This window comes from Metarhizium acridum (assembly GCF_019434415.1).
Source record: "Metarhizium acridum strain ARSEF 324 chromosome Unknown scaffold_572, whole genome shotgun sequence".
In the NCBI taxonomy this organism is placed as follows: Eukaryota; Fungi; Ascomycota; class Sordariomycetes; order Hypocreales; family Clavicipitaceae; genus Metarhizium; species Metarhizium acridum.
Window position 1 is genome coordinate 215,277 of NW_027094042.1, and position 16,813 is coordinate 232,089.

Genomic DNA, 16,813 nt, shown 5'->3' on the forward strand with positions numbered 1-16,813 from the left:
TGAATGACAGTGAACCGAATGGTTTTATGGCTGAGCAATAGCATCGGGTGCATGTATTATCAGTGTTGTAGCCACGCTTGACACGTAATGTCGTCACATTTTGAATTTTGTAGCGACAGCCCATCATCCAGAAAATGAACAGCAAGATGCCATTTGAAACATGCAATCGAAAACTACATTGTGCGCGAATGTCTTTAGATTTGTTATATAAAAGATGGCCACTTGCCTCGCGAACAGGGAGCACTATGCCGTACCCTAGAGCAGTCTGTTTTTTTTTTTTTATAATTCATTACTCTCGTGCAAGCCCTAGGCTTATGGAGAGGCTACCTATCTAATCTAAAATATAATACATCCAGCAAGTAGTAATAAGCTAGCCTTCTATCTAGCATTTCTTCCCCTTTTACATCCTTGGTTTACACTTTTAAGCTTGTTTTCCCCTCGCAATACATGTTCCTCCAAGATCTAGGATAAGTATTCAACTTTTGATCGTGCCTCTTTTTCAGCTGCTTCAAGGTGGCCAGGGTGTTTTGGTCACACCTTGTAGTTTTACTTGTCCAGCAAAGTCTGGCAAAATCAGAATTTCACCCACGACGAACTCTGCTCGACTAAACCGAACTATAAAATGCGTATTATGTAAAATGGTCTACAGTCTTGTCTAAAATTAAATCTACGCTAATACACGAAGTGGCATTCATTATCGCGGGGCGTCAATCGTTCCCGCGGCTCTCACTACAAACGTCGTCTTGCATGTTGGACACACGGCGCCTCCATTACGCAGCGGCGGCCCGAAGCAAGTTGAGCCGACTGCACACGCTGTAGCAGGCGTCCAGCAGCGTCTTTTTCGTCTCCCAGCACAGCTCGCGGCGCGCGCGGTCCACGGCGGCGACCGAGGCGGCGACGTCCCCCGGGCGGCGGGCGACCACCTCGCGCGCAATGCCCCTGCCGGACACCGTCTCCATGGCACGGACGACGTCCAGGACCGAGCTCCCGGCGCCGGTGCCGAGGTTATAGGTGCGGTAGCTGCCCTCGACGCGGCCCTGGCGGCAGGCTACCAGGGCGGCGGTGTGGCCGCGCGCGAGGTCGCTCACGTGGATGAAGTCGCGGACGGCGGTGCCGTCCCGGGTGTCCCAGTCGCCGCCGTAGATCTTGAGGCCGGCCCGCTGGCCCGTCATGACCTGGGTGACGACGGGGACCAGGTTGGACGGCACGCCGCGCGGGTTGTCGGCGAGCAGGCCCGAGTCGTCGCAGCCCACGGGGTTGAAGTAGCGCAGCACGACAATGTTCCACGAGGGGTCCGACGTCACCACGTCGGACAGGATGGCCTCGGCGAAGAACTTTGTGCGTCCGTAGGGGTTGGTGATGCTGGCGCAGCCCGACTGCGGCGGCGAGGGCGCCGCGCCGGGCTCCTCCCGCGCCAGCTCGTACTGGTGGACGCAGTTCTCCTCGCGGAGGGCCCGGCCCCCGGCCGAGAGCGACCCGTAGACGGCGGCCGAGGAGGAGAAGATGAAGGTCTTGACGCCAAACTCGTCCAGCAGCGCCAGGAAGTCGACCAGCCCGTTGATGTTGTTCTGGTAGTACCGGAGCGGCTGGCGTATGCTCTCCTCGACGGCCTTGTAGGCGGCCAGGTGGATGACGCCCACAATGTTGGAGCGCACAATCTCGCCCGTCGGGCTGGGGAACGAGTGCAGCTCCAGGATGGACCGCATGGCCGGCAGGTCGCGGTAGCTCGTCTGGTGCATCTCGACCATGGGGCAGCGACGTGCGCCCTGGCGACTGTCGTCGTAGTGGCGGCGAGCTATTTCTAGTATTCCGTCCAGCACGCTGCGGTAGCTGTTGCTTAAATCGTCGACAATGATGACGTTGTATCCGGCCTTGAGGAGTTCCACGACCGTGTGGCTCCCGATGAAGCCGAGGCCGCCCGTCACCAGCACATACTGCTCGCGCCGGGCGGACAGAGACGCCGCCGACAAGACTCCAAAGCCGTCATCAAGGGGCACGTCGAGGAGCGAAACATCGGGCTCGGTGGTCCATGTCGCGACTGTTGGTGGGCTATCTGCCGAGTCGCGAGACAGAGTCCCCGGGGAGGATTCGAAGGACTCCATAAGCGTCCTTGGAAGGAAGAAAAGGGGGGGAGGGGAGGAGGGCCGTGCCGACGAGACGACGAGCACAGGTGGGAAAAATATCAAACGGGAGATGAATGGAATATCGTGTGTCCTAGCTCATTGCCAAAATCAAAAAGACTCGGGGGGAAAAGCAACCAGACAGTCAAAGGTTGGCGGAGCAGGTGCCTCCAGAGCTTGGATAGTCTTACTTGACGCATGACGCGAGGCTTGGCGGCTTGACGGGCCGTATAAGAACCACAACATGGCGTGGACATACAAGACGTGATGGGAATCAACTCTTGTGTCTTTGATATTCTCTGGTACCGCTTCCGACTAGTGCCGTCTGCTTTATCGACCATGAGATTGATCCTTGGTGAGCGAAGAGGTGTACCGTGCTCTACGGTGAGGATCAAGCCAAGTCCTCGCAGAAGACGACGGAGCAAATAGTCTTTGCACTTGCAGCTTGGACGGAGCAATCCGCAGCAGACTTGGCTCGCCCCTGCAAGGGTGGTCAAACAACCTCGGACAAGGGTCGAGATACGATGCATTGTGCAATACCAGACTGGATGGAGAGCGTACCGGCCTCGGGATGTGCCTTGTTGCCACGGGGCCGACGCAGAAGTCGTCTGGTCTGGTTTGTATACACATCATGCTGAGCCCATTCTGTGGATATTGCCAGCTCTCAGGATTTCTCTGCCATGCCAGTTGTGGCGTGTAATCGCGCGGTAGAACCTGTTCTAGATAACCACGGCACATGGGTGTTGAATTGCGAGGCTGAATATATTGTGCCTGCGCGTCGTGACTCCGACCTGCTGCCCAATCCATGTAGTTACACGTCGGATGCAGCCATGAATCACCAAAACCAGGGCTAGACGGCCTTTTTTTTTTTTTTTTTTTTTGTCAGTCGGCGGCCGGGATCACAGTGGCGTCTTCGGAGCTGAAGTGTCAATGGTGACATGGAGCTTTCCGATGGACACATGCAGGTTTTGACAGCCACCAGGAACGCGCCGCCCAGGCTTACCAGCAATGGCAATGGCCATGGCAATAGCCTGCTGATAGGGCTGGCAGACGCAAGCCTCTGGGATCCACATGAAGCAAGACGTCTCCCATACGAAGCTGAGAGGTCAGGCCGCTGGGCAGCATTGACTCTTCAAGCCACGACGATGCTATAAATACAAGGACTTTTCAGCCCGCGTCTTATCGGGCAGAAGACCCCTGCTCCTCGTTCGTTCTTTTTTTCTTCCGCATCTTGCCCAGCATCCACACCGACAATGGATGACAAAAAGACGCCGTGGGTGGTCATGCCACTATACTACTATCCACTGGACGAAGCCACCTGGAAGCCGTTGTATGATGCGTAGGTTTCTTTCCTCTTCATGCCGACCCTGATACGAGGCGGGACAGGTCGAGACTAACGATGCCCCATTCTACCGCAGAATCGCCTCGTACCCGGGCGTGAACTTCCTCGTCGTGGTGAACCCAAACAGCGGCCCCGGGACGGATCCGCTGCCCGGCAAAGACTACGTGCGCGAAGTGCCGCGGTTGAATGCCTTCCCCAACGTCCGCACAGTCGGCTACGTGCGCGTAGACTACTGCAGGAAGCCTCTGGCCGACACCTGCGCGGAGATTGACAGGTACGCCCGCTGGAGCCAGCACCAGGACCTGCCCGGGCTCCATGTCCGGGGCATCTACGTGGACGAGACGCCCAACCACTACTCGGCGGACAGGGCGCAGTACCTGGACCGCGTCGGCCGCTTCGTCAAGAGCAGCAGAGGGCTGGCTGGCGAGCGCACGGTAAGGGCTGCCCTATATGCCGCCTGCAATATCGGAGAGCGTTCGTTCAAAGTTGGGTTGGCGGGTCCAAGTTATTAACTGGCGGACCAGGTCGTACACAACCCCGGGACGCCCCCGGAAGGCGAGCTCGCGTCATTTGGGAACCCTGACCTGGTGTGTGTCTGCGAAGAGCCGTACCACCTCTACCAGAGGGACGGCCTGCAGAGGCGGCTGGCCGACTTGGCGCCCGAACACGAGCGGTGCATTTACCAGATCTCGGGGATCCCCCCCGACGAGGTGGCCGCCGTCGCGCAGGAGCTGTGCCGCCGCGGCCGCTACGTCTTTGCCACGGACCTGGTGCAGGACTTTTACGAGAGGTTTGGAACCAGCTGGCCCAGTTTCGTGGCGGCCGTGGCCAAGGCGTCGCTGCATGGGACAGCTTGAGGCTGCCTGGTTGAGCAGAGCGCTTGACACATGTCGACGCCTTCTCGTGACGGCCATGGGGAGGAGCATGGTGTCTGCGCCACGTTGGAGTGGTTAGGCGCCGTCTAGGATGTCATGTATTCACTGAATCACTGGTACTCCGTATATATGCATGATGGCATTATGGTGGAGAGGCTGCCTCTCCTTTTCTCTCACTCTCTCTCTCTCTCTCTGCCTGCCTGTGCGACGTGGCGTTGCGCCAGGGCGCCTTTTATTTGACTTGCGTCCACCGGCAGACTTCCGGGCGGCGTTTCTGCACCAGAGCACTAGCGTATTCGCCATCGTAAGATACCTGGGTGTCCAGCCTTGTCTCGAATTTTTGCCTGTTTCATCTGAACTTTCACCTGCGCCACGTGCGGCCTCTGGTTGGCCGGCTTGTCATCCACCGCCGGGCTGATGCCACGCCATGACGTTTCCCAAGAGGGTCAAGCTGGTAGTGTGGTTTTGATTTTAGGTGTGTGAATAGTGTGTGTGTGTGTGTGATTAGTCGGGTAAAAAGATTTATGCGAAACGTACATGACGGTGTGTACAACCAGCCTCAGCTACACTCCGTATCGCCATCCCTGTACGCAAATGCATCAAGGATTTTCTTGCACGGAAAAAACCCTATTAACTCTATTAGGGTCTTGAATCTGCTTCCCCCCCCCCCCCCCCCCCCCTCGTTTCCTTGCCCTGGCAAACACGCCAGGGCCCTCTACGCCGGTACCTGGCCGACAAAGTCCAGCCAGTCGTTGGCAAAGGAGTTGTAGAAATCCACACTGAGGCTAGTGATGAAGACGTACTTGGCCAGGTCGGATAGCGAGTTGACGAATTGGCCCATGGTGCCGTTGTTCATGGCGGGCACCGTGTTGACCATTATGCTGTAGGCGCCCCTGGTCTTGGGGAGTGCGGCCAGAGACGTGCTCCGGTCCTGCCACTTTGCAAACGTCTCCTCGAAGACGACGGTGATGTCCACGTCGCTGCTGTTGAAGCGGGCGTCTGGGATGACGCCGGGGTTGTGGATGATCTGGGAGAGAGTCAGCCAAGACGTCCGTGGTGGTTCCGCGGACCCTGCCGGACTAGAAACTTGGGCGTACCGTCTTGCGGCCCTGCAGCCCGGGCGCGCTCTTGACAAAGCTGTCGGCGGCGCGAAGGAACGCGGCCGCCTCCGCCGAGTACTCGTGCGGAGCCTCGTCGAAGAAGATGCCGTGCATGGCCAGCGCGCTGGAGTTGCTGGACCAGCCCGAGTAGACGCTCACCTCGCGCGTGACGTCGGCGAGGCTGCGGGTGGCATAGCCCGTCCGTACGTACCCGACGGTCTCTATATTTGGGTACGAGTTGAGGCGGCGTATGGCAGCGTCATAATGGACGTCGGGCCAAGGGCTGCTCCCCGGCCCGCTGTTGGGGTTCACAATGACGGTGAAGTTGAGGTCAGGCCGGCGACTCACGCTGCGGTGTCTTCTTGTAAGTCGTCACCCATCACGCACCGCCACGGCGGGTTATCGGCTTGGGGGACTCACGCGTCATACACGGGACCCCAGGAGGAGTCGGCCTGCGGATAGATGTAGAGAGGGAGGATAACGTTGGCGGCAGGGTGGTGGTTGCGGTTCCTGCGCGGGAGCAGGACGGCCAGAGGGACGACAATGACAATGATGACGGCAACGGCAATGGCAACCACTGCTGGCCAAAACCACTTGGTGCGCCGCCAGGGCCGAGGAAGATACTGTTGCAGGTTCATGCTCACCAGAGGGGTGGTGTTGGTCACGCAACCAGGTTTTTCTTCCTTCCTTTCAAGAGAATAGCAAGTAGGAGGAAGTCAGGGTGTATACTTATAAGGCGGCTCGCTCTTATACCAAAAGTCTATTTGGTTGACTGGGAGTGAGCCTGGGCAGATGTGATTGGTGCGCCAAGACTATTCTGAGGCAGTGGTCGCCAACGGTCAACTTTATTTCAGGTTGTACTTAGTCATCACACGGCCTTATATTACTGTAACAACGTTGAAACATTAAAGGATAACTTTATGGCAAGTTCCACAGTCCGAGCAGAGCCTCAAAAAGGGGTAAACTTGGTCGGACGGCCTGCTTGAAAAAAAAAAAGAAAAGAAAAGAAAGAATGGCATCGAATCACAGATCAACTGATTGAAACAGAAATTGCATTGAGTCACCAATCTTAAAAAAAAAAATGAAAATGAAAAATGGTATCACAACGCTTGGCAGTTTCTACGGCGGAGCCTCATGGCGCAACCGGGCACGTCGATAGCGCAAAATACCTGTCTTGTGTGCAAATCGGAAGCTTGAGCCATCGTCAGCATCTTGAGCCCGTATTTGTCATTTCTGTATGTTTCGGCCACTCTTGTTCCTTGACCCATGTTCTGTCGTACATGTGGTTGGTGCGATCCCTGCCGACTGACACCCTGCACCCATGTCTGACCCTGACCGATATTGACGCCCATGGGGACTGTCGCCCGGTCCCGGGGTCCGGGATGTGCTGTTCTACAAGCCGGGCGAGTTCTGCATAGCGAGATATTTACTGCGTGAAAGAGCCTCGTATGGCACTGGGTGTTTGAAAAAAAAAATGCTGATAGTTGTCGTCCGGCCTCGTAAAAATCAAAGCAATTCGGTGTGGCCGACTAGGATATCGTCAGGGTCTGGTCTGACAACTACAAGTTTTTTGCACGGCCTCGAGTCACAGGGCTGACTTTCTCCTATTATGCCACTGCATCTTCAGCCGTCATGTACGAGCACACGCACGCTCTTCTCCGTGGCGCCACGGGCTGCGCCTGCATGGTCCTCGGATACCTTGCCTACTACCGCCTTCTGCGCCATCTAAACAGCTTTGGGTAACTGGGCTACGGAGTACACGCTTGATGATTACTGCACTAGTCTGGCCACGTCGTGAGCTGAGAGGCAGGGGCCGTGGTGAGGCGCCAATAACGGACAAGCCAGACGTATAATCTCGTAAACGGGATGCATTGGTTTCGGGGCCCTGGCTAAGGCCTTGGGAAACTTTGCCATGCTTTTGCTGGTGGGGGCTTCGCTCGCACGCATGAGCCTGTCTATATGTGTTATTTCTTTTTGAACATGTACGTATCACAAATGGACTTGGGAGGTGTTGCTATTTTTTGTCACTGCCTATCTTGTCGCCGCTTGACGAGTGAGATATAGTCCGCACTCCGCCGTAAACTTGACATGAGCGAATCTTAGTACTCCTCTCGTTCCGGCCTCTCTTTACCTCTTTGTTTTTGGTTTCAGAATTGCCTCCCCTATTGCAGAATGGCCATTAGCCATCTGGGGTTGTCGGCCGTTGGCTGGCATTTAATGATTGACTCTTGGTGGGACTTGGTAAGAAACGTCACATATCCTGGGGGGAGGATGATCGACAGACAGCATTGATACTGACTCTAAGCTATCTATCCGATTGTCTGTAGCTCCTCGCTGGATTCATACTCGCCAGCATTGTACTGGGATCTTCATATTTATTATACAACGGCTGCCGTTTAATCATTCGACGGGCCAAGGTAAGAAGTCTTGGGATGGCCGCCGCTGCCTTGCAATCGGACTCATCATGATGACGGTTTGAATCTAGACAAAACGCCCGAAATCTTCGCTCCCGCGTCAAATCGCGCGTTATTTTGCCAGCTTGCGGCGAAGCTCAAAAAGTTTCCAAACACGCTTCACTTCAGAAAAGATTACAAAGGAGGAACTCAACTCCTTCGGCGTCTTCCTCGGTAACTTTTCTCAGCCGCCGACCGCCGTCCAGCATCGACTTCTTTCTCGGTGGGACATCCTTGTCGTCGATCCCTTTCAGGACGGCGTCGCCAATGCATTGAAGACCTGCCAGCCCACCGCCAAACATGTCCTTGGCCGCATCGACGTGCAAGCGCTGACCAAGCACGATGACTTGGGCGACAAACCGGAGGATGTCATCAGGAAGCTGACCACGGTCACGCAGGCGCTGCACTCGCACCTGAGAGACGGGAGCCGGGAGCGTTCGGCGTACCGCGGCGTGTTGCTCGCCGGCTTCCGCGAGCATTTCCAGCCGCCAGTTATGAACGAGCTGTGCCGACACATCAAGGACCTCGGACTCGACGTATGGCTTGAACTGTCGTGCCCAGAGTACCTAGCCGAGCATGAGGCACGCGCCCTGGACATGAAGCACATCAAGGGCATCGTTTACCGCAACGGCACCATTCGACAAGATGGCGACAGGCAGAACTTCTTCCAGATGGAGGCGATGCGTACCGTCATGCGTGCAGTTGCCGCACAGCGTGTGGCCCATGGCCCTGCGCTCGTCATGTGGGAGACGGTAGACGACGACAAGCAGATGCAATTCGCCGTCGTCATGCGCGCGTACAGCTGGTGCACGTACAATAGCGCGCTGTGCTGGATAGGTCACGCCGATGCGTTGCTAGATGCGGAGCGTGCGCACACTCGGTCCATCGCGACCAAGCCTCTGGGAGCCCTCATGTGGTTGAAGAACGAGGCGAACATGGGCGCCCACGACACTTGGCGTGCGAACAACAAGGTAAGCGAGTAACCCTAACCCATGAGCGCTGGAATGGCCCCGCATTCGGCCTTGGCACCTTGTATAGCTGACCTGTATTAATTAATATAGATCTCCCTTACCTCGACCAGCCGGGATGCAATCTATGACTCTATTTCCGCGTTTCTTCCGGATCTCTCGGCACAGCTCCGTCTTCTGCCACCGGCAGTTGATGTCTCCCAGCCAGGCCCGCCGCCGGCTTCCAGGCACGGCGCCCCGTTGCGAGGCGCGCTCGTTCCAAGCGATTCTCCCTTCGACTCTCCACGAGCCGCACACGCATTGTCCGTCGTGTCCAGGAACAGCAGCAACCTCGACCTCGACCTCGATCTCGACTCCGTGGGGCTTGGCTGCTTCCAACTCGGCCACAAGGCCACCTTTGCCGACTTTGCACAAATTCGCCTGAACCAGAGCAACCTTGCCGAGCTTGATCTGCTGGCGAAGCTCAAGCCCGACGAGCTGAGCAACGTGCGCAGTCAAATCGAGACACTGTGCGACGACGCCGACCTCAGCCCAAGGACCCTCCGTGCCATCCACGACCTCGTCGATCTCCTTGGCACATGCACTCCCGACAATGAGCAAGATGCACGCATCAAGGTCTTCTCCGGCCTGCATTCAGGCTTCCAGACTGGCTCCGGGACGCAGTACTGGGGTGTCTATGAGCTCGGCCATGAGGATTCCATCACCTTGTACCTGTCCAACAAGGCCAAGGACCGCACAGGAACGATTCTGCACACATTCCTCTCCAGCCGTCAACTGACATGTGCCGAGTGCTTCCTAGTCGAGCAGGCCTTGGCCAAGAAGACGGGACGTCTTGACGACTCGTGGCAGCTGTGTACTCGCATTGTCCACGATCTTGAGCGCCTCTCACCGGCCGAGGCCATCTTGTTCCTCAGACGACTCCAGTCCTCTACAGCAAGCTCGCAGTTCCTGGCCCGAGTTCGCAGCTGCCTCGAGTATCAACTGCTCGATATACCGTCGCTCACCCAGCAGCGCGTCCTCAGCTCTGTTGACTACCTGAGCGGCAACATCTCTGCTGAAACGCTGGTTGATGCCCGCCTGGCATGGCTTGCCGGCAAGGGATGCTGGACTCCCGATCGCACCAGGGCCATTCAACTTTTCCACGACGTCGGAGACCGCCTGTACGCTGTTCTCATGCAGGGTGAAACCTCTACTCTTGAGCAGCTGAGTCGCGGTATACAGCAACTCGTGCAGCAGGGCCAAGTCGATGCTGGAGTCGACATCTTCGCCCTCGCCGTCTTCAGCGCATTCCGCAAGCTTGCGCTTGACGAAGTCTACCTCGAGGTCCTTGATCGCAACGTATATCCCAACCACGCTGCCGATCAGGCGGGCTGCTTTGCGGAAAACTTTGCTCTGGGCTCGCGCTGCGACTCCTTCTTCGATACCACCCCTCGCGCCGTCGGTCGCATCATTGCTGACCGCTACCGTGCCTACTACATGAAGTATCAGCCACCCATGCGTGACGAGATGTTTACGGAGCTCCCCACCGCATATGCTGCCATGCAGGTCGATTTTGACCCCGACGACGGCAAGGAGAAGGTGACTGTCGCATACAGGATTACCTTTTTTGCCATTTTCGCCGTCCCTGCACTCATCGATGTCATGTTGCTGACCACCATTGGACGCGGCTTATACCTAACCACCTTTATGTCCTCGGAGCAAAAGACGATGGCTACGACGGCTCTTATGCTGGCCCTGCTGATGAGCGGTGCATTTGGTGGTTGGATCTGCTCAGGTGGAAGTTACTACTTCTACGCAAACACGTTTCCTGCAATGAACTTGTTCGTGTTGACCAGATGGATTGCCGGTTTCGCGACAAGCATCATCGCCGCCATTGGCGGCTTTATTGTGGTCGCTTTGGTGCAGAGATTGTCGGCTGCACTCATCTTTTTGTTCTACTTCCTCATGCTGTCCACATATCTGCTGGTCCTAAATGCCCTATCCATCTACCAGCTGCCTGGGTCGAGCTTCCTCTCGGGTAGAACCGTCATCTTCTCTTGCATGCCGATCCTTTGCATCTCCCCCATTGTCAGCATGTTCACGGAAAACGACATCGTTGTCTACCTCCCGGTCCTGAGCTGCTTCTTGATTGCTCTCCTGGTGGGCGCCCAGAGCACCATTTCGCAGTGGAGCTCTTGGTACCTCAAAATCCCCTTTGTCACCGACGCCGAGGTTATCGGCTGGTATCGCCAAAGCACCAAAGCTGAGGCCGCGGATCTCGCCAACCTGGATGACAAGGACATGATGCCTATAGCGCGCTCTGCGATTCACGCTGCTGTTCTCAAGGAGTGCAACCGCTTCTACTTCTCCAAGCGTTCCCCAGATCCGCTCGTTAGGAAGCTGGCTGAAGGTTACGAGTCTACCATGTTCCTCATGCGATGGTACTGCAGACACAAGAGATCTCGCTTGCCATTTCCCTACAGCACCACATGGAACCTTACTCTCAAGGCCGGCATGGAGAACTTGACCAACATGCAGAAGGGACTCAAGCTACACAGCGCCTTCTTGCACTGGCGAGCTACTGGCCGCGACATCTGGTCTGGTCTGCTCTACTTCGTCGTGGCTCTCTTGGACAAATGGGTCGCTCTCTTCACTGGCGGCGGCCTGGTCGGTCTCTCCGCCGCCAGCAGCGAGGAATTTCGGCTTGGCATTGGCTTTGGTCTCTGCTACTACCTCGTTGGTGCAGTCTCTCTTGACATCGTGTCTCAGCCTCTGTGGACAGCCGCCAACGAGAAGTCCACCAAGCCCATCACTTCACTCGAGTCCCTCAAAGTCATCAATGCTGAGGAGTCCCAAGCCAGGCGCAGGCTCTACTGGAGGTCACTTTGCAAGTTCTTCTTCTTCCACATCTGGGGCGCTGCCATTTTTGCGGCTCTTATGTGGGTGTTCCAGTCCTCGCGCGACAACACCATCATGTTCCTGGGATACATCGTTGCCTACTCCGGTCTACTGGGATATCAGTTCAACAAAATCTTCTGCGGAACCAACGGCGCCGCTGCCCTCGCTGTTGGCGCTCTCGCAGGTCTTCCCACTGGTCTTGCCCTTCACAAGGGTATGCCTGGCTTCTCGTATAGCGGTCTCATATGCCTGGGTGTTGCCACGTGGGTGTCTTGCATTTGGTCTTTCTTCTCCGCCAACCTGGGTTGGCCAACCTTCTTCAAGTCTGCACCAAAGTCTGAGGTATCCGCTGAGAAGCACAACGCCGAGTCTTCCAAAATTACCTACTCTGTCAGTGCTCTGCAGCCCCTCCCAGAACTATCCCAGAGCACCCTTTCGAAAATGTTTGAGTCGGCCCGCAATCTCCCGGCGGACGAGCGGTACTTTCTCGATTCAGCTGAGCATCCTGGTCAGAGAGTTGTGGAACTTCTTTCTTCGCATATGATGTCGCAAAGTCCGGAAATCCTCACAGACGCCTTCCCATCAGCCAACGAGCTGCTCCAAGTGGCTGTGCAAAACTGGGAGAATGGCAAGATTGTTGTCGAGCTCGTGTCCTCCCATCATTTCTCCCAGTCGGACATTGAAATCCGGTCCATTAGCCGTCATTGTGACCAAACACTGCACATTTTGGTCATTCTCGACTCGCACCCCGTGGACAATCATCGCACATTGACAATGTATCGTCACTGGAAGGTCATCGCGGAGGCGGTTATCAGGGCCACCGCACAGCACCTACTCGGCTTGTCTTGCCATGACTCTATCCTTGCTGAGCTGCTGGTTGTCGATCACTTTGATAACATCGAGATATCGATTCCCGAAGGAGTCAAGCGCCAGCTCAAAATGTCGTCCGCGGAGCGAACTCGGGTGATTCGTGAGGGCAACCAGACTCTCCTCCGCTACATTCTTCTCGGCGTGGACTTGGAGGTGGAGTGGGACCTGCTCCCCGGGCACATTCGGCGCTTCCTGCTTCAGCGCTGTGATGGATGGGCTGGACCGTTGTCAGATGGCGAAGAGAGCTGGCTGCATCATAGACTCCTCTCTCAAGGCTCTTCCGGAAATGTAGAAAGTCACATTGCTCGCTGCAAATTGGGCGTCGCTCTCACCACCGCCATCCTCGCATATGCGCACGATCTTGAGGCTGACGGCTACCTTGAGAACCCACCTCACGCCGACATCGAAGACCGTGGGGACAGTGTCCAATCCGGTGATGAGATGCCAAGCACGGGGTTTGCATCCCTCATCAAGCCTACTTCATCACGTATTCTTCAAAATGTCAATCTGTGCATCAAGTTCCTAATCATTTCCTTGATTGCCGACCCGGAGTACCAGAGGGAGCTGGACTTTGTAATACAGGATAAGCCGGGCTTCGTTCGCTGGCCATTGGTCTTCTTTCTCAACACTATCTGGTCCTATTGTAAATTCTGGCAGAACGTGCTCATTCCCTTGGTTCTATTCCACGGTCGTGAGCACGTGGCCAGGGTCCAGAAACACATCAAAGGCATGACAACTGTTCTGGAGAAGCGCAAGATCGTCACCGAAAGCTTTAGTGGCCCATCTACCTGGTTCTGGACTGTTCGGGCCGACGGTAGCTTGAGAGTGTCTCAATATCAGGGTCGCCATGATAGTGAACCCAGCAACATTCAGAAGCTGATGGCCGTGAACATGTACACGAACAAGCTGGTCTTGCAACAGAGGGATGTCTACAGCAAGGGGGTTGTCAGTAGCTCATACCAGTATGAGTACGAGAACGGCGATTCGAGACTTCCCCTTCAGCGTCAGTGCTTATCCGGCGATCGCCAAGGCGAGATTGTCCAATATGATCGTCGAGGTTACATCACGTCTGGTTCCGCTATGAGAGGCGTCAACCGAGTCACTTGGAAGTTCTGGTATCGTAAGAACGCCAAGCACGAGGATGAGTTGCTCTGGGCCGAATACACCTTCCCTCACATTACCGTGAAAGTGCTTTGGAGCATGCCTCCCCGCAATCCTCAGAAGCGTCTGGAACAATGGATCCCGTTTTCTACCGTAACGGAGGCTACATTCATCCATGGTCATGATGTGTACCACGCCTCTTGGGGTTTTGAACACAAATCTCATCCCGAGTTGTCGGTCACTCTCAACGGGAACCCTATAACGACCCCACCCATGATCAAGGAGGATTGGTTTCAGGTCCTGCAGAAGCCCGAGAAGTGCAGCTTTCAGAGCGAGAACCCGCTCCTGCCTTTCTCATCCATCAATACCAACCCCGTATCTCGTCTTCTGGGATTCAACATCAGGCGATACCCGATCCCTACCTCGGTTGCGCGTACTCAACTCTGGAAGGCATGGAAGGACGGCCGCGAAGTGGACGCCATTAGTGCCAGATGGTTGGACGAAAAGCTGCTCCGCTCTGACTATATCATGCGCCCTTACTGGAGAAAGCGCGACTTTGGTCGTCTGGAGGCTGCCAAGAAGTACCTTGATGCTCAGGCTGATACCATCATGGCCCGGGTTGACCTTGACTCGACCATTAGCCCATGGGTGCACATTGCCTACAAGATTGCTGATTTGTATAGCTTTGGTCCCGGTGGCGACGCTCGTATCAACACCCGCAAGTTGGAATCTCAGCTCCACGATACCCCTGAGGAGCTCCATGTTCTTGCCATGGATACCTCGACTTGGCCCAATGACCCCGGTGGTGTGTCTGCCTGCCGACGGGACATGGTCAACGACCTCAAAACAATCAAATGGCATGTCGTCGCCGAGTCAGCCAATGATTATGGCGTTCCCCGGTTCCAAATTGAGCGAAATGTCCAGTCTCTGACCATATTGCCACTTTGGGGTTTGGATTTCCTGAATCCCACACACGGTGTGCTGGAGACAAGTCTTGATTCGGCAGTGGTGCAGCGGTCACACATGACGCGCACTGCAGATATCACACAAAACTTCCTGCCCATTCTCAGCAGCCTCGTCAAATGCTCGCGAATTACTCATTTGAACCGCCAGCACATCGAGGAGGCTACCAGGGCCTTGGTGGACCTCAACACCTACTTTGAGAAAACCCGTAATTGGAACGACGTTTGGCAGCACCCCGTTGTCAAGGAAAAGTGGCGCGAGCTATGGCTGACGGAAAGCTTGGAGGGTGCCTTCAACATCTCCCAGTGGTGGGACTTCGAGAAGCCCAGCCTCAAGCAGCTCGATCTCGCGCTGGACTTGTGGTGCCGCTACCTTTTCATCTTCTCCCTGCCCGTCCCCGAGGAGATCCCCGATGTCTTCCAAGCGTCGCACCACTTCACGGGAGCAACGTACGGCATCGTCTGCAAGGCCAAGCGCAACTGCACCCTGCACATCTGGGACCACTGTATTAGTTACCGAGAATTTACTACTTTTATGAGCTCGGCCGTTTCGTACGACGCGCCGTTTGTCAACAGCTCTCTCATTTCTCTGACACACCTCAGTTGCGTTCTGCTTGAACACCACGCTGATGTCGTTCTACCCTGCTGTGACTACTTCAACCCCGGATGGGAGGTGGAGCTTGGCACCGCCGAGGGTGTTATCGAGCATCGCCGGACCTTTGAGCGCAAGATTGACCCTGTCGTCAATGGCATCTGTAACATGGAAAAGTTTGAGCCCATCAAGACCATCAAGACCAACCAGCCTACAGTGGTTATGTTGTCACATGTTCAGTACGCCAAAGACATCAAGAACGCTATCATGGCGACGGACATTATTGTCAACAAATGGGGCATCAAGGACTATCGCCTCCACGTGTACGGCGATCAGGAGCGTGCCGCAACCATTGCCACCGAGTGTCAGGAGCTCATCGCCTCCAAGAACCTTCAGGACTACTGCATCCTCAAGGGCCTTGGCAACCCGTCAGTGGTCCTCCAAGACGCCTGGCTGTTCCTCAACTCGTCCATCTCCGAGGGCCTGCCCCTGGCCATGGGCGAAGCTGCGCTGACGGGTGTGCCCGTAGTGTGCACCGACGTGGGAGCCTCGTATTGTGTGGTGACGGACCGTGCGACGGGCGACCGGTTCAGCGAGGTGGTGCCGCCAAACGACTCGGAGTCGCTGGCCCGGGCGCAGATCAGTGTGATGGGACTTCTCGGCCGGTGGGCAGAGTACGCTGACGACCCGCCCGGCGCCGAGGTGCCGGTGCTGGGATACCCGATGCCGACGCCGGAGCAGGTGGAGCAGATCTCGAAGCGCATCTACGCCAAGACGGAGCAGCGTCGTGCACTGGGCATGCGCGGCCGCCAGAATGTGCTCAACAACTTCTCGTCGGAGCGATATCTTCGAGAGCACGAGCAGATGCTGTGGGTTGGCAAGTATCGCAGCCAGGCGTACCGCTCAAGGGTTGCCGTGACCGGATCCAGCACGCCGACCTCGCTGCCGTCTTCCCAGTGGGTCTCTCGCCTCACCCCCGAGTCGTGGATCTCGCTGTCAACGGAAAATCTGGTACGTCCTGGGTGGCGCTCCCTCTCCTCGAGCACCCTTAGCGTGCATAGATTTTTTGCCCAAAAGGAGAAGCAAATGTGCTAGCCACGATCTGGGTTGATAATATCAAACCCCGGAATGTCTGACACGAGGAAATGCTCTGCATTGATCTCTGCCCTCTCTGATGAAACTCTGGCAACCCATCAACTCAAAGAGTAATGAATTTCCCTTTTCAATCTGACTGACATCAAATAATATATTTCCTTAATACAGTATATGCTCATGTATATTTCAAGATGGAATGTTTATAAACACTACATAGACTATTATTCATTATTGATAATTACACACAATTGTGTCAATAGACTTGGAATAAAATGTTTTTTTTGTTGCTTCACCGGTATTTTTCCCGTCTGCTGCCCGTTCCGCTGTTACACGGTCAGAGCTCAACAACGCCTCACAAAGGGGCGTCGCATGGACCTACGAGGTTACATAGACTGAGCACATGACCCGCTGGGAGCCTTGGGCACAGCTGTTCCTTTCGTCTATATACGGTGGTTATT

The 16,813-nt window shown here is 55.7% G+C and overlaps 4 protein-coding genes across 4 annotated transcripts; 2 read left to right on the top strand and 2 right to left on the bottom strand.

The window, feature by feature from the left end:
- Positions 1-306: 306 nt before the first annotated feature.
- Positions 307-2,731, bottom strand: J3458_020199 (uncharacterized protein). The gene has a single exon (XM_066121901.1). The coding sequence runs from the start codon at positions 2,100-2,102 to the stop codon at positions 771-773; it is 1,332 nt and encodes a 443-aa protein (XP_065973076.1). The 5' UTR covers positions 2,103-2,731; the 3' UTR covers positions 307-770.
- A 642-nt stretch (positions 2,732-3,373) lies between these two features.
- On the top strand, positions 3,374-4,319 carry J3458_020200 (uncharacterized protein; the record flags this gene model as incomplete). The annotated part of the gene is made up of 3 exons (XM_007817065.2): positions 3,374-3,459; positions 3,539-3,896; positions 3,987-4,319. The coding sequence occupies 3 exons, from the start codon at positions 3,374-3,376 to the stop codon at positions 4,317-4,319; spliced, it is 777 nt and encodes a 258-aa protein (XP_007815256.2).
- Positions 4,320-4,794: 475 nt separating this feature from the next.
- J3458_020201 (uncharacterized protein) lies at positions 4,795-6,379 on the bottom strand. Its single transcript, XM_007817064.2, has 3 exons — positions 5,858-6,379; positions 5,435-5,786; positions 4,795-5,364 (listed from the first exon to the last, which is right to left on the bottom strand). Exons 1-3 carry the CDS (start codon positions 6,073-6,075, stop codon positions 5,053-5,055), a joined length of 882 nt encoding a protein of 293 aa, XP_007815255.2. The 5' UTR covers positions 6,076-6,379; the 3' UTR covers positions 4,795-5,052.
- A 1,230-nt stretch (positions 6,380-7,609) lies between these two features.
- On the top strand, positions 7,610-16,638 carry J3458_020202 (uncharacterized protein; the record flags this gene model as incomplete). Its single annotated transcript, XM_066121902.1, has 4 exons — positions 7,610-7,678; positions 7,765-7,854; positions 7,923-8,861; positions 8,952-16,638. 4 exons carry the CDS (start codon positions 7,610-7,612, stop codon positions 16,353-16,355), a joined length of 8,502 nt encoding a protein of 2,833 aa, XP_065973077.1. The 3' UTR covers positions 16,356-16,638.
- Positions 16,639-16,813: the final 175 nt, after the last annotated feature.

Bases quoted from the DNA above. Each gene is read 5' to 3' on its own strand.
- J3458_020199 (XM_066121901.1), bottom strand. From the start codon at position 2,102: ATGGAGTCCTTCGAATCCTCCCCGGGGACTCTGTCTCGCGACTCGGCA.
- J3458_020201 (XM_007817064.2), bottom strand. From the start codon at position 6,075: ATGAACCTGCAACAGTATCTTCCTCGGCCCTGGCGGCGCACCAAGTGG. The intron at 5,787-5,857 runs GTGAGTCCCCCA...AAGACACCGCAG, and splicing joins TGGGGTCCCGTGTATGACGC to CGTGAGTCGCCGGCCTGACC. The intron at 5,365-5,434 runs GTACGCCCAAGT...ACTCTCTCCCAG, and splicing joins GGCTGCAGGGCCGCAAGACG to ATCATCCACAACCCCGGCGT.